Here is a 13,200-nt window from a genome sequence, read left to right on the forward strand (position 1 = left end):
ATTTATATCCATCCTACTGGGTTTTTCTTGGTCTACTGTTGCCATTTTCATTCTCTTTGGTTCCTCCAACCCTCTCTAGATACTATAATCTCAGTATATAAAAGGAAAATGCTGGAGCCTTCTTAAAAATACTATGTTGAGGACTAATCTCTGTTCTTTCTTTCTTGCTTTGTTGGCCAAAAGACAGCTGACAGAGTTTTCTGGCCAAAACCTTAGCACCCGTGAAAAGATGAACTATGTATCCTGACCAACCCTGGAACAAAAGAGGAAGTGCAGAAATGTGCCAAGCCATAGCCTATGTGGATCCCTCTGGTAGCCTTGAGTAGGCGATGAAATAAAAATGTGTGTTCTCTGAATGCTACAGAATTAATCTGCATTCCTCTTGTTTGTCACAAGCCAAGCCCCAGTTCAAAAGTGGGCAAAATTTCCCCCCCCCATGTAGAATGTCTTAATCTATATGCTTTCACCCTCCATTTGGGAGATCAGCTTTATCTCAGCATTTGTGTTTGATAAAACAGCCTGACCTGGCGGCATAACTGAGCACTTGTCAGGTTCTCCATCTCAGCTGCTGATTATCACTCCCAAGTCAGCCACGTGCACCTGTTAAAATGTGAGGGGTGCCTTGTGTTGCCTTATCCCTTACCTCCCTGGGGCATGGGGATTTTTTTTTTAGTCCTGTAGACTGTGATCTGCCTCTCAGGGTGACAGACGGTCAGACACTTACCAAGGGCGGCTTCTGAGTTTTAATTCCCTGTTTGAAGTTTGAACTCTGTGTTTAAAAAAAAAAAAGGCAAGATGCAGAGGAGGAATAAAGCAGCAGATCCAGTCCAGAAAAAGCAGGGGGCAAGCAAAATATTGACTATAAGTAGATCCTTGAACAAACCATTGCAAACACTGGCATCTCTATACACTAGTGTCTATATGCTAGAAAATGAAAAATAATGAAGGAAGAGATGGATACTACTTAGTCTGCCTAGTTCGATTTAACATTAACCTTCAACAGCACAGTATCTGAGACTTGTCAGATGTTCATGTTCATAGATTGTGCAGCTTAGGAATAATCCTGGTAGCATATACTCTTTGTACATGAATCATCTAACTGGAAAAAAAAAAAACAACCACAACAAAAACCCACCTCAAAATGCACAATACATTTTCCTTTTCTTAGATGTAACCTTAAACATTACCACCTTTAGAATTAAACATAAAATAAAGCTTTCTTTATTTCTGTGGGCCCAAATTTCCATGGTGTGAGTACAAAAGGTGGGGTTTTCTGATGGTGAAATGATTCTCATGCTGTGGAGGATCTATGACAGAGGGGAATCACTGTCCACCTTCTCCTCAAGTTCAGATGGCTGCTCTGCTTTTTGAGGAGCTAATGAACTGCTGCATTTTGCAGGTTTGTCTTCTAAGAGAGGTTTGTAGGCTGCAGTGGTTCAGGGGCTGCCTTAGGAGGAGCTCAGCAGATACTGAGGTCAGGAGCTGTGTTCTGTATTTCTTCCCCTTAGGAGTCAGAGCCCCCAGATTTTGAACACACCTAGCACCTAAAGGGCCACACAGGCAGGTTGAACTGTCCAAAACCAACATATTTGTCAGTGTCTTAAGAGTGCAAATCACACCTGGAGTCTGCTGCGTAGTGCCTTTTTGTTTGCACTTTAGAGGGCTCTGTTCAAACTGACTCAGTGAAATTTGGGTCCTGCAGCTGGATTTTGCTTAGTCAAGATGCTGAGTTCATTCTGGGCACGAACAGCTCATGTATTTTTATTTCTCTGAGTTTGCCACTAAAATAAAAAGTTGCATCCCATATTTCAGATGCTTCAGATATGTATTTAGCAGATAAAAGTCATATCAAACAAAATGTTCAACAGCACAACTTTCCCCACAAAGCTAGGTCTGTTATTGCATTGTATGACATTCTACAAAATGCACTTCCATATGAAAGTCTGCTGATTATTGACGTTTGCTAATATGCTTCATATTGCAAATCAAGGACAGTTCATGAAGGGAGGGAGCACTTGGGAATACTTCAGCAATTTCAGTTCAAAGGGGTTGACCAAAATAAAATTATGCTTTTCACTGGCATTTTTCACACATACAGTATTTTCTTTGACAGAAGATCTTTCCTTCAACTCTGTATTGAAATCAGAGTTATGCTTTGCCCTTTGGAGACTGCCTAGCTATTAAATATAGAAAATATTATTTCTAATTAGAATAAAGCTCCTTGCTTTCTTCACTTAGATATTCCAGTGTTTGAATATTTGACTAGTTGTTTCAGGAGATGAAAAGATGAAATGATCAGTCAAAACTGGTCCTTGGACTACATTTCTGACCAACCCTTTTCCTCTGCTTCAGCACAGGGCAGTCAGATGTCTGAACGTACTCAGACTGAATCCTAACCTTGAAGTCTCAGGAATGGGAAGGGGAGTTACAAGTGCTGACTAACGTCCAAGATGCCACTAGAACAATTTTTACCTTTCATTTTCTTTTGTATAATAGTATTATTGGAAAGACTTGCTCTTTAGAATTTGCTAATGCATAAAAGAAACTGCTTGCATACAATAAACTAACGTTTGGAAATGACTGCTGCTTAATGCTGTTGAAATAGCTCAGGGTCCTCCAAAAGCATTTTTCTTTTATCTTTTCCCTTTCCATTTCTGCCTGTTTATATCATTGTTCTTTTCTGTCTTGTGGCAAATCTTTGTACTATTACATATTTGAGCAGATCCTGGCAAAAGGAAGAGGTTTTTCAATTATTTCAGATTATTTTTTTTTTTAACTATTTGGCACCATCAACATGTTTTATACTCTAAGAAGGGGTGCTCCATACCAATTAAAGAAGCTGATATCCTCACAAGACTGGCTCATTAGTTGATTTGCATGACCTGAAGAAGGCTAGTACCTAGAGTTAGTTGATGTAGCTGAAGTGAGTATGTCTTCAAAATATATATTAAGCAGGAACTAATGAGATAAGAATTTCTACTTCTAATGTGTGAAAAATAATTAATTTTTTTTTTGCAGATTATGTTAACCATTTAACAGGATGCTGAGCTGGGTGGACCACTTGTTTGTTTTGTAATAGCAGTGTGTGGCCTTACAGTTCTGTTTTCAAACTCCCCTTTCCATAAAATGTTGCTAACATTGAGCATTTATCCCAGTGTTTTCTTTTAGGATTACTCTTCTCATTTGTATTCTATTCCTTGATCAGCCAGTCCTTTTCTTTTCTCCTACAGGGATACAAGTATATCATCGAAGAAGGGGAGTGTTGTGGGAGATGCCAGAAGACTGCCTGTGAGGAGCAGCTATTCTGGTCTCGGGGTGATGCAGATCCTCGTTTGCACGAGGTGAGGTGGCGGTGGCGTGGACACTTCCTCTTCTAGCAGAAGTGCTCTGGAATTATTTTGTGTTCCACAGAAGGAGATGAAGAAGTTATGTGTTATTTCTGCTATACGGCAAGCAGCACTGGAAAACAATTTTTTGGGGAGTGTGTGACTTATCCACTTGGTTCTAACAAGAAAATGCTTTCTTCCATTTTCAGGCTCTAGGAAGCAAGCTTTTTATGTAAAATTAGTAATTTCACAAATGCTGGCTCAAAAGAATATTAATGGGACATAATTCCCTGGCTGTAAGCTATTTGCTTAAATTATTCCCACGTAATTTGTATTACTCTATGGATAACAGGCAGGTGGGGTAGTGGATTGCTTGAATTTCCTGGCCCTATTCAAATAGAATATCCTACTTGGTACACACTGAAATATCAGGAAGTAAACAAGGATAGAAACATGGATTAGTCTCTGGTTGCTAAACTGCTCGCTGCACATCAGATCAGACTGCAGTGGTCCAGGCCATGCTTGTTCTCTGCTCAGAATAACAGTCTATTTTCAGCAGTGTGTCTCTTCCCTTAGGATTCAAAGAGCCTAACAGGAAGTGAGTGCATGCAACAGCCATTTAAAATGTGCTGCAGATACCCTACCACTCTGGAAAGCTACATGGATATTTCTTTCTTTTCTTGCCTACATTTTACTTTCCTTCAGGCTATTCAGTTTGTTCTGTCCCTAACCCAACCGCCCTTGGCAAGCCTTTGCCCGCCCCAGTAGCACTACATTGCTTAATCCTACACAGAGCTTTGGATTCAACAAAGGCAGGAACAGTAAGTTAAATATGTTTAAAATAATAGACCTTCTCATCTTTTCTCCCCTAAATGTTGTTTGTTATAGTGTGTCTGCATTTTCATCTACATCTCACTTTCATATGTTTGATATTAAATTTTAAATCATTTCTCTTACAAAGGCAGTCTGCTGCTATCTTTTTAAAAGTTAATGTAACATTTTGCAGCCTGCCTCTTCCCTGATTTTAACAAGGGCATTTCTTAATGTGGATCAATATTCTGCTCTGCTTCATGAAACAAAACTTCATAAGGCCTATTTTAATGTCCCACCACGTCTTACTGATTTTGGTTGTCCTAATGAAGTAATAGATCCTTATACTCTGCTGTCCCTTTCTTGCTGTGTCCTCTTTCAACTCTTCTGTCAGACTGTTCTATAAACTGATTGTCGCAGTAAGGATTTGTGGAGAACTGTTGAGTGACAGACTGTTCCTGACACAGTAGATGTGCTTTTTGCAAACCAGCATGTTGGCTATGGTGGTCTTCCCGCTATCCAGTGACACAAATACTGCTGCCTATAGTTAATCTTGCTACAATTTCCCATCAGGTTGGCACAGAGTGGCGATCCCCCTTCAACCATTGCATTATCAATGAGTGCATCCGGGTGAACAATGAGGTTTTTGTGCAGCAAAAGAATCTTTCTTGCTCTCAAATGGATGTGCCTGACTGTCCAGAGGGAACTGAACTACGCTGTGACCAAATAATAGACTGCTGTCCTTCTTGCAGATGTGGTAAGGTTTTGTGTATAACAAACCGAATCACTGGAGGATGAATCATCTCGTGTGTTGATTTTCTGTTTCTCAATAGCAGTTTCAAAAGTGCGTGTTATGCAAGTATAGTACTACTTTGAAGCTCTCGTATAGAATTTAGACATTGAGTACAATAGCACCTGCTGCTATTACTTTCTTTTTACAACTAATGTTCACTGCCTCTTTTTGAACTACTTACCGTTGAAGCTGTTTTGCACTGCTTCAGAGACACATACCAGGCTATGTCTCTACAGGTCTAGCCTGCATTGCTAAACATTTAAAAGAGATCTTGAGATGCTTTTGGCCTAGGAATGTTCAATGCTCTCCCCAGTGCCTGTGATGAACATGGAGTTTGCATGCAGCCATGCTGCCTCTGCATGTCTCTGAGCATTGTGGCTGTGGCCATTTCCTACAATAGGCTTAGATCAAAAGTCCAAATCAGATGATTTGGCTAATTGGCCTCAGTCTGGGAAGACTCCCAGTCATGCTTAATTGACAAGTATATATGCAGCCACAGGGTGAGGAGCTAGCAGTGGAAGGAGGAGGAGAAATAAGCACTGTAACTTGCAGAAAACCTGTGAGTGCATCTTCTGTGAGTGCAAGGCTTGAACTGGAAGGGAAAATCTACATCGTTCCATGTACTTGTTAAAAAACAGCTCAGCAAGGGATATTAGGAGGTGGAATTCAGGATAGCTCTGACAAATTGTTACCTTTCTAGGTATAATGTAAGAGGGCTCAATTATGCCTCTTTACAGTGAAACTGGATCTAAATGTCCTCAGTTGGAACTCTAATAAGTCAAAAAAGCATACCTGTGGTTTATTAAATCTCGGTAATGTCATGATAATGGTAATGCTAAATGGAATATTATCTTCTTTTTCAGTACCTCTGAACGGTTGTCCTTTGAATGGCACTGTTATTGGGGTAAGACACAATTCCTTTCATTTACTGTGATGGTAAGACATTTAGATATATGAATGAGCTTTTGAAGAACATGAACTTGCTGGAATACAGATAAGCATACAGGGCAGCTTTGTTCAGACAGAATCACTGCAAGTGGGACCTTGAGGTAAAAGCAGTGGCAAGGAGCTCAGCACGTGTATGTCCAGTTCATGACTCTGCCACAGTCTTCCTATAAGACAATGAGTATCTCCACAAAATGGGGACAGAAATGTTTCGTTATCTTGAAAGAATGCTTGAGAAAAGTGCTTAGAAACTGTGGTAATCTGCGTTGTGTCATGACTTGCAGGCTACCAAACACACAGGAAACTATCTGCGAGGGTTAATCTCAAAAATGATCCTTGCCCACCTCGGGGAAGCAAAAACTTCCCGTATTCTACCTAGAGGATAAGGCAGATTGAAAAAGGATGGAGGCTCTTGCTCCACCTGTGTGGAAGGAGGGGTATCCCTCCTTGGCTATTAGTAGGAACAGGAAAGCTGAGCTTCCTCACTGTTCGACCTCTGTCCCCTTTCAAGATCCCTGCTGATATGCCCTCAGAGGAAATTTTTTCTCAACTGCATGTTTAATGGATAGATTAAGACATGTTTAACCCAGCCCATGACAGTGGGAATGATGGGAGTTAAGCATCTGATCTCATTTATGCCGAATTTATCTTTGGAGAGCTCTCTCAATTGTCCATTGTTTCCCTAAATCCATATTCTGGCAGCACCTCTGGTGTCAAAGAGCTCTAAATATTCTCATCATCCCCTGGGGAAACAGGTCCTTTTTAGTCATTTAACCTAACTTTTAACTTACGTATTCCTGCATTGTCAATGTATGTCTTTCTTTTTTCATTTATTTAAAAAGTAAGTTTACCCAAATCTCTTTGGACTTTTGAAATATGGCAGAGAGAACCTTTCTCCATCTATTTCTCCTGGTTTTGATCTTTCTCATAGGTGACGGGCATAAGTTTATCAGTTTGTTAGAGCTCAAGCCCTGTCATCAAGCATCCATCATTCTGTGTGGGGTTTACTTCCCTGTAGAATTAAATTCAAGGAGTAACTCTGCCTTTCTTGTCAGAACACTGGGAGAAGGATTTTAAAGTGGTAAAATCTGAAATAATCTGCTTTCTCTTTGATTCCTCTATTTGTCTCCTCTACAGTATGTTGTCGAAACTAGTTGTGTCATTTTATAAAGACCATACTTGTAGAGAATGTCGTGCAGTATAGTAATTGCTAGCTCCTGCCACCTTCTGTTATACAGGATATGCATATATATATATATCCTGTGTTGCAAAAAGAAGTTGTCTTTCCAGTTGTGTGCTGTTCTTCCATGAACAACTATGTGAACAATTAATTTTTTTCTCTTCCAACAAAATGTTTACCTGATCTGTCAAGTAAAGTCTTTGTTTTGTTTTCACGTGTTTTAAAATATTTTAAAATACTTTAAAATGAACCATAAGCAAATTTTGAAACAAAACGTCATGTTGAAGGCAAAATGAGAAGTATCTGTATTTTGAAGACTTAAAAATAAAATATTTCAGCTTCTACAATATTGAAAAAAATTCCTATCTTAATAATATTTTCCCAGTTTTGAATGAATTCATAAAGTGTTTCAGCTGACACAAAACTACATTTTTGACTCATTCTTATTTGCTATCTGGCTATATATAAAGGCTGTATTTAAATTCTTTTTTAAATTTTTTTCTTAATACAGCTTTTAAAATGTGTTATTGTTCTTCCTGACAATTGGTCATTTTATCAAACATGGCCTGTGCGAGATTTTGAGGGTGTAGGTAGGCCCCAGCTGTTACGTTACTTCTGTGCTCTTGCTGTCACAAGTGTCAAGCATTACTGAAGTTAGCATTCAACAATGCAGGTACCAAAATATATTTGCAGGATAGAGAATGTGAAATTCAACTTGAGATATAATCGTGGAAGATTTCTAAACAAAGTGGCCATTTTGATTTAAAAAAATAAATTGCATTAGAGCTTATATTAGAACTTGTGTTAAATTAATGAACTTTTCAATTAAACTAGCTTCATTTAATGACTTATTGTAAGCTAATTAGCGATATGTCTGAAAGCTTTTGAGCAGCTGGCGTTACCACAGCTTTGTCTTACACTATTCTTTACTTCAATGACTGTTCCAGAGTTCTGGTCAGGAAGGAAGATATGATGTCCACAGAAGTTTATACTTCCTGGATTTCAAAACCTTTATTCTGGGTCCTTTAAGAATAGGTTTCAAATTTCATTTTATATCAAGGGAAAACTTTGCTCCATTAACTCATTCACTGAATAGTTCCAAGTTTTGAGTCTTTTACTGCAGTTCTGTTAACTGACTGTGTCCTTAATCCCTTTACATTTTTGTCTCGTATCTAGTTACCAATATTATATTCCAGTAATTTGGTGTATTGCATTCACTCCGCTGTTCTTAACAATGCTGTGGGCTTTAACTGCAGACTTCCAAGCAGGTGGCTGTATTTACCAAAAGGATTATCTGTATCACTCATCTGTTTTCCCAGGCTTTTACTGAGTGGCGTTTTTGAAGGAGATCTGAGTAGATTCAGGCTTCACGCAGGTTATTTTGGTTGCACTGACTAACACTGGGTTAGCAGATGTTGACATTTCATTCTATGTTAGGCAAGAAAACACATGATAGGTGTATTATATAAAGCGAAAAAGATGTATCAATCCATTATTTCACTCATTTCTGTCATACTAAGCTATGTTTGTTCACAGAAAGCCATTGTTAAAGCCATTTGCATGCTGATCCCTAAATACATTAAATAAATATCATAGAACTAATCTGTGATGCAAACTTTGGATCAAGGTAAGACCTTCCCCCAAAAGTTCAAGGCACTTGCGTGTGAGGATTTAGTTTCAACATGTCTCTAGTAAGCCCTACGTTCCTGCCCATAACAGTGATTTTAGTATAAACTCAACTTTATCTATCTTTTTTGTATTTAATTGAAATGTTAGCAGTATTAGAAGATCCAGTGAGGATATCAATTGTAATATCAGTTGTGGCTTTATAGACGCTTTCTTCCTGATGTGAAAGCCTAGACCTACTGAGGCATTCTGTGATAAGCATTTACTTTTAGAGGGCCTGAATTAAGTACAATTATGATAGTAAACAAAACAAAACCAAATATATTTTGAAACGGGTCACCATGATGAGGACATCTTCCAGATTTGCAAGGCTTTTGTGTGTACATGCACATGCATGTGTGGAGCTACTAACCAGTAGAGCAATACTAGCGTCAGTGGATTGAAGCCCTTGTGAGGCCATGTAGTCTGTACTAGAACTATCACTCTGGTGTCCAAATGCTTTCCAATGTTGAGAGTAAGCAAGAAGTCTAGTGTTTTGTATGACATTTGCTATCCATCCCTCTCCCATAGGAAAATGTTATGATTGTGTCCTCATGCCTGCATCCATTGAGGTCTTTTAAGCCTCCAGATTAATGACCTGATATTCACTGTAAAAGGTTAAACCAAGAAAGCTGAAGGGCTCTGTGTCGAGATCTCAAGCTGGGTTGTTAAAAGACAGGGATCTCCCCATTGGTATTGCTACCCCATCATGTTGCTTGTGAAGGATCTTTTTTATAGACCTTCACAAAACAAGAAAAAAGTCATTGGTATTGCTGGTGCTTTGTAGAAAACCGCTCAGCCCTGAGGACCTCTGTTGTGCTGGGGTGCAGAGTAAGAATATAATTAAAATTCTTTAATCAGAACATTTGTCTTTCAGTGTGTATGTCAGAGTATTGGCTCTGAGCCACCCACAAACCTATTACCTTTACACTGTTACTCTGTCCAGATTCTTGGTTTTGCTCCATTTGTTCCACAAGTGTTTACTAGCGTGGAACAAGAAAAAAAAGGAATTTGAAGATACGCATAATATGTAGCATGCGAAATTCCTGTCCCAAACAAAGTCAACAGTGAAATTCCATTGACATTTGAAGCACTACTCAAAGCTTTTATAATCTAGTGATATTCAGTGTCTGTTTACTTTATTTATTAGGTTTTAGAAGTTCTTTGTGAAAATCTTTAATAGGTTCCTCCCATTTTGTCCATTCAGCCATAGTGGCTTAATATTTTCAGGTTGAAATGAAAGGCTGTGCACTTGGAAAGCAGGAAGACTTTGTATTTAGAATTCCTTTCAGTGCTAGGAATCCAAGTACTAACTCCACATCCTTTATTTCCCTTTTAATAGTTTGGCATTTTCCTCTATATTTTTATATGCCATTTTTGCTTTCTTTGAAAACGTGGTGGGATCCAGTAAACAAGGTGCTGGGGAAGACCTCAGTGAATTTAAATTGTGTGCCAGCTCAGCCACTGATTTGCTTGTAACTATGGACAAGTCCAGTTCTTCAGTCAGTAATTCTGTTTGGTTTTTTTTTTTTTTTCTTTCTCCTTTCTCAATTTTAAGCTTTTAGGCCTCTAGAGATTCTAAGAAGTGTTATTACAAGAACAATAACAAGTCATTTATGCTTATGATCTGTGGGTTGCAATGGCTCAAGAATAAAAACTTGTTGGGAAACCAATTCACTACACTCGGCAAAAATGAACTGGTGGCAACCACCTAACACATAGTCAGGCTAGCTCATGACAAAATCTTCCTCATCACTTTGAAGGATTCCTTTCTTTCTTGCTAGCTTTGTAAGCAACGAAGTAAGAAATGTCAATGCCATTTCACAGTTTAACGAATGCTAAAGGGCTTACTTGAAAAATAGCCTCATGCTATGCTGCTTGTGGAATTAGATGCAAATACTTGGGTATCTGGAAAGTGCGGGCATCGCTGTTCTGTCTTCTCTTGCAAAGAATTGCAATACAAGATTTAATGAAAGAGATTTCACCTAGGTAAAATTGCTCATTTATTTGAGTTTTGCGGAAGAGACAGTCACTGACTTACAAACTGGTTTGAATGTTTCAGCCATGGAGACGCCTGATGGTGGATCAATGCACAACATGTCTCTGCTCCCTCCAGTCAACATCATCTCAGAGATATACTCTGACATGTACAAAATTAAGCTGTGAACCATGCCCAATGGTAAGTGCCAGTGGTCTGGATGTTCTTGTTAAGAACGCGTCTGATGAAAAGGTCATGTGTTTCATTGTATACACCAGTTTATGATCTGTACAACTCTGGGACCTGTTGCCTTTCTCCAAGTTTTTCTGAGAAGTCATGTCCCTGTGTTCTTCTTTCCCTGAATTAGATAAAATATACCAAATGTGATCTAAATCCACAGTGTAGGAAAAGGTAACTTTTCATAGTACTCAGGTCCACAGGCACATTTTTTGTGTGTATTTCAGACTACTTACCTTCAGGGCAAAATAAGATTTGGCATATCATTGGCAATAGGAGCTGCTGTGTCTCCTTTCCTACACTGTTATCTGTCCCTCCAGGGACTGGCAGCTCAGCCAGATCTCCATTCTTCAGGGCTTTCCTATGCCTATTCCAAATTGTCTAATAGCTGAGCTCAATAGTAGTTCTTTCTGGTTCCCAGCCATGCCTTAGGTGATTTGAGGCGATTGTCCCCATCAGTTCCACTGGCCTTTTTGAAGTCTTTGCTGCTGCTTTGCTGCCATCATCTGCACGGAATGAGCTTGGATGGGAAAGCCAGAGGCAAATAGCTCCCATTTTTATTCCACTGACCAACAGTGTGACTGGAGTGCCTGACTAGTTCTGCTCAATCTTGTAGTTTTCTCTCTTAGCACCAATACCTCAAGTAGAAGGAAACCTAAGCAAGTTGCAGAGGCTGGCTTAACCTTCTCCTGTCTGAAGAGCACAGACCAGCAGCTAAGGTTCACAGAAAAAGGCTTAAATGCCTCTCCTCTTCTGCCTTTTCCTGGATGGAGCCCAGTGGGCCCAACTAAACCCAGGATCTGTGCAAGCAGTGGCTGTTGCACCAACAAGCCACATTTCTAACATGATCATATGGGATTCCTGGCTGATATCTAGGAGAGGCATAGACTGATAGGGTGTCAAAAGAAGAGAGGGGCAGAGTTTGGGGTGAGTCCAGCTTTCAATCCCTAAGTAGAACTGGAAAGGACAATGTAGTAAGTCAACTTTCTGTGGTTTCATCTGTACTAATAAACTAAACAGAGCAAGACTGCAGGCTCAAATTATGTCCTGCAACCACTTATCTTGACGAATTGTCAGCAGTGTCCCAGCTGGCCTGTTGTAACTAGCAAACTTCCAAATAATGCCTGGGGACAGGTCAGTGGTTAGGACAACCCAAGGCCAGCCTGTTCTGTGGGGAGAATGCAGTTTAGACATACAGATGTGTTCCACTTGTCTGCAAGGCCAGAAAACTGGCCTTGACCGCCTTTAGTTGCTGGTATGGATGTAGCCCGTGACAAGAGGGATAATCTGGAATACTTTGTGTGGTTCTCGACACTAATATATCACCCCTCCTGTAAGGTATAATGATAGACACAGGCTTCTGAAAGGAAAATAAATGGCCAAGCTCAGTGCTGTGCATCTTCCCAACTTCCACAAAATATAACTGGGCAGATCAATGAAAAAAACCCAGATACACTAGAATGAATCTGTGGCCAGAAACATGTGTGCATATATATGTTCCCACACAAAAATACACAAACATCAATTCTTGCTTTTCAATGCAAGAAGCCAGCTGTAGAAATTAAAGGTAGAGGAATCAATAAAATACATGGTAAAAAAAATGGGGAAACATTCCTCTCCTGCTTCTTTCACCACCCACACAATTCCCAAACAGTTCCTTTCCCCCACCTGACCCACAAGTACAGACTAAACAAAAAACCCTGAAGAAAGGGCAATTTCCAGTTGGGCTTATTAAGCACTATGAACTTGCGTTTAGGAGATGTGCAGCTACCCAAGGGAGGTTGCAGGTCTAGGTGTATATATCCCTTTGAAGCCATTGTAATGAATCTGTGCAGCTTGAGGGGAAAAAAATATCAAATAAGATACAGAATGTCTTCATCCCCCTAAGGCCAGTGGGATTCACACACATACTTGGGATCTTTCCTGTCTCAGAGTCATTGATTTCATGGTATACTCAGATTAAAAGCAATTCCTTCATAATGGATAAAATCATGGGTTAAGAGTATATACTCTCAGGAGCACCTGCCTTCTGCTGGATGCTGAAGCTGTGAAAGTAAATGCAGTGGTAATTGAAGTGCAGCCAACTGCAGCATACTCTGCTCATCAGGGTCAATTTTTTTTTTGTCATTTTATGACCTACTTTAGGTGCTTACCTTTTTGTAGTAGAATAAGTTCACCTAAATAACAATGAACTATGTTTTCTTCCAATGATTTAACAGTAACCCCCTACCCTCCCCAAATTATTTTTCTATAAAAAACATATGGA

The 13,200-nt window shown here is 39.5% G+C and overlaps 1 protein-coding gene across 1 annotated transcript in view; it reads left to right on the forward strand.

The window, feature by feature from the left end:
- VWF (von Willebrand factor) overlaps nucleotides 1–13,200 on the forward strand; it is a 148,056-nt gene that overhangs the window by 123,851 nt on the left and 11,005 nt on the right. Inside the window, exons 44-47 of the mRNA XM_072844938.1 lie at nucleotides 3,231–3,341; nucleotides 4,710–4,893; nucleotides 5,793–5,833; nucleotides 10,782–10,898. Coding sequence (XP_072701039.1) covers nucleotides 3,231–3,341; nucleotides 4,710–4,893; nucleotides 5,793–5,833; nucleotides 10,782–10,898 — 453 coding nt within the window. The remainder of the gene's footprint in view (nucleotides 1–3,230; nucleotides 3,342–4,709; nucleotides 4,894–5,792; nucleotides 5,834–10,781; nucleotides 10,899–13,200) is intronic.

The sequence above is a fragment of the Ciconia boyciana genome, chromosome 1, assembly GCF_034638445.1.
Source record: "Ciconia boyciana chromosome 1, ASM3463844v1, whole genome shotgun sequence".
NCBI lineage: Eukaryota > Metazoa > Chordata > Aves > Ciconiiformes > Ciconiidae > Ciconia > Ciconia boyciana.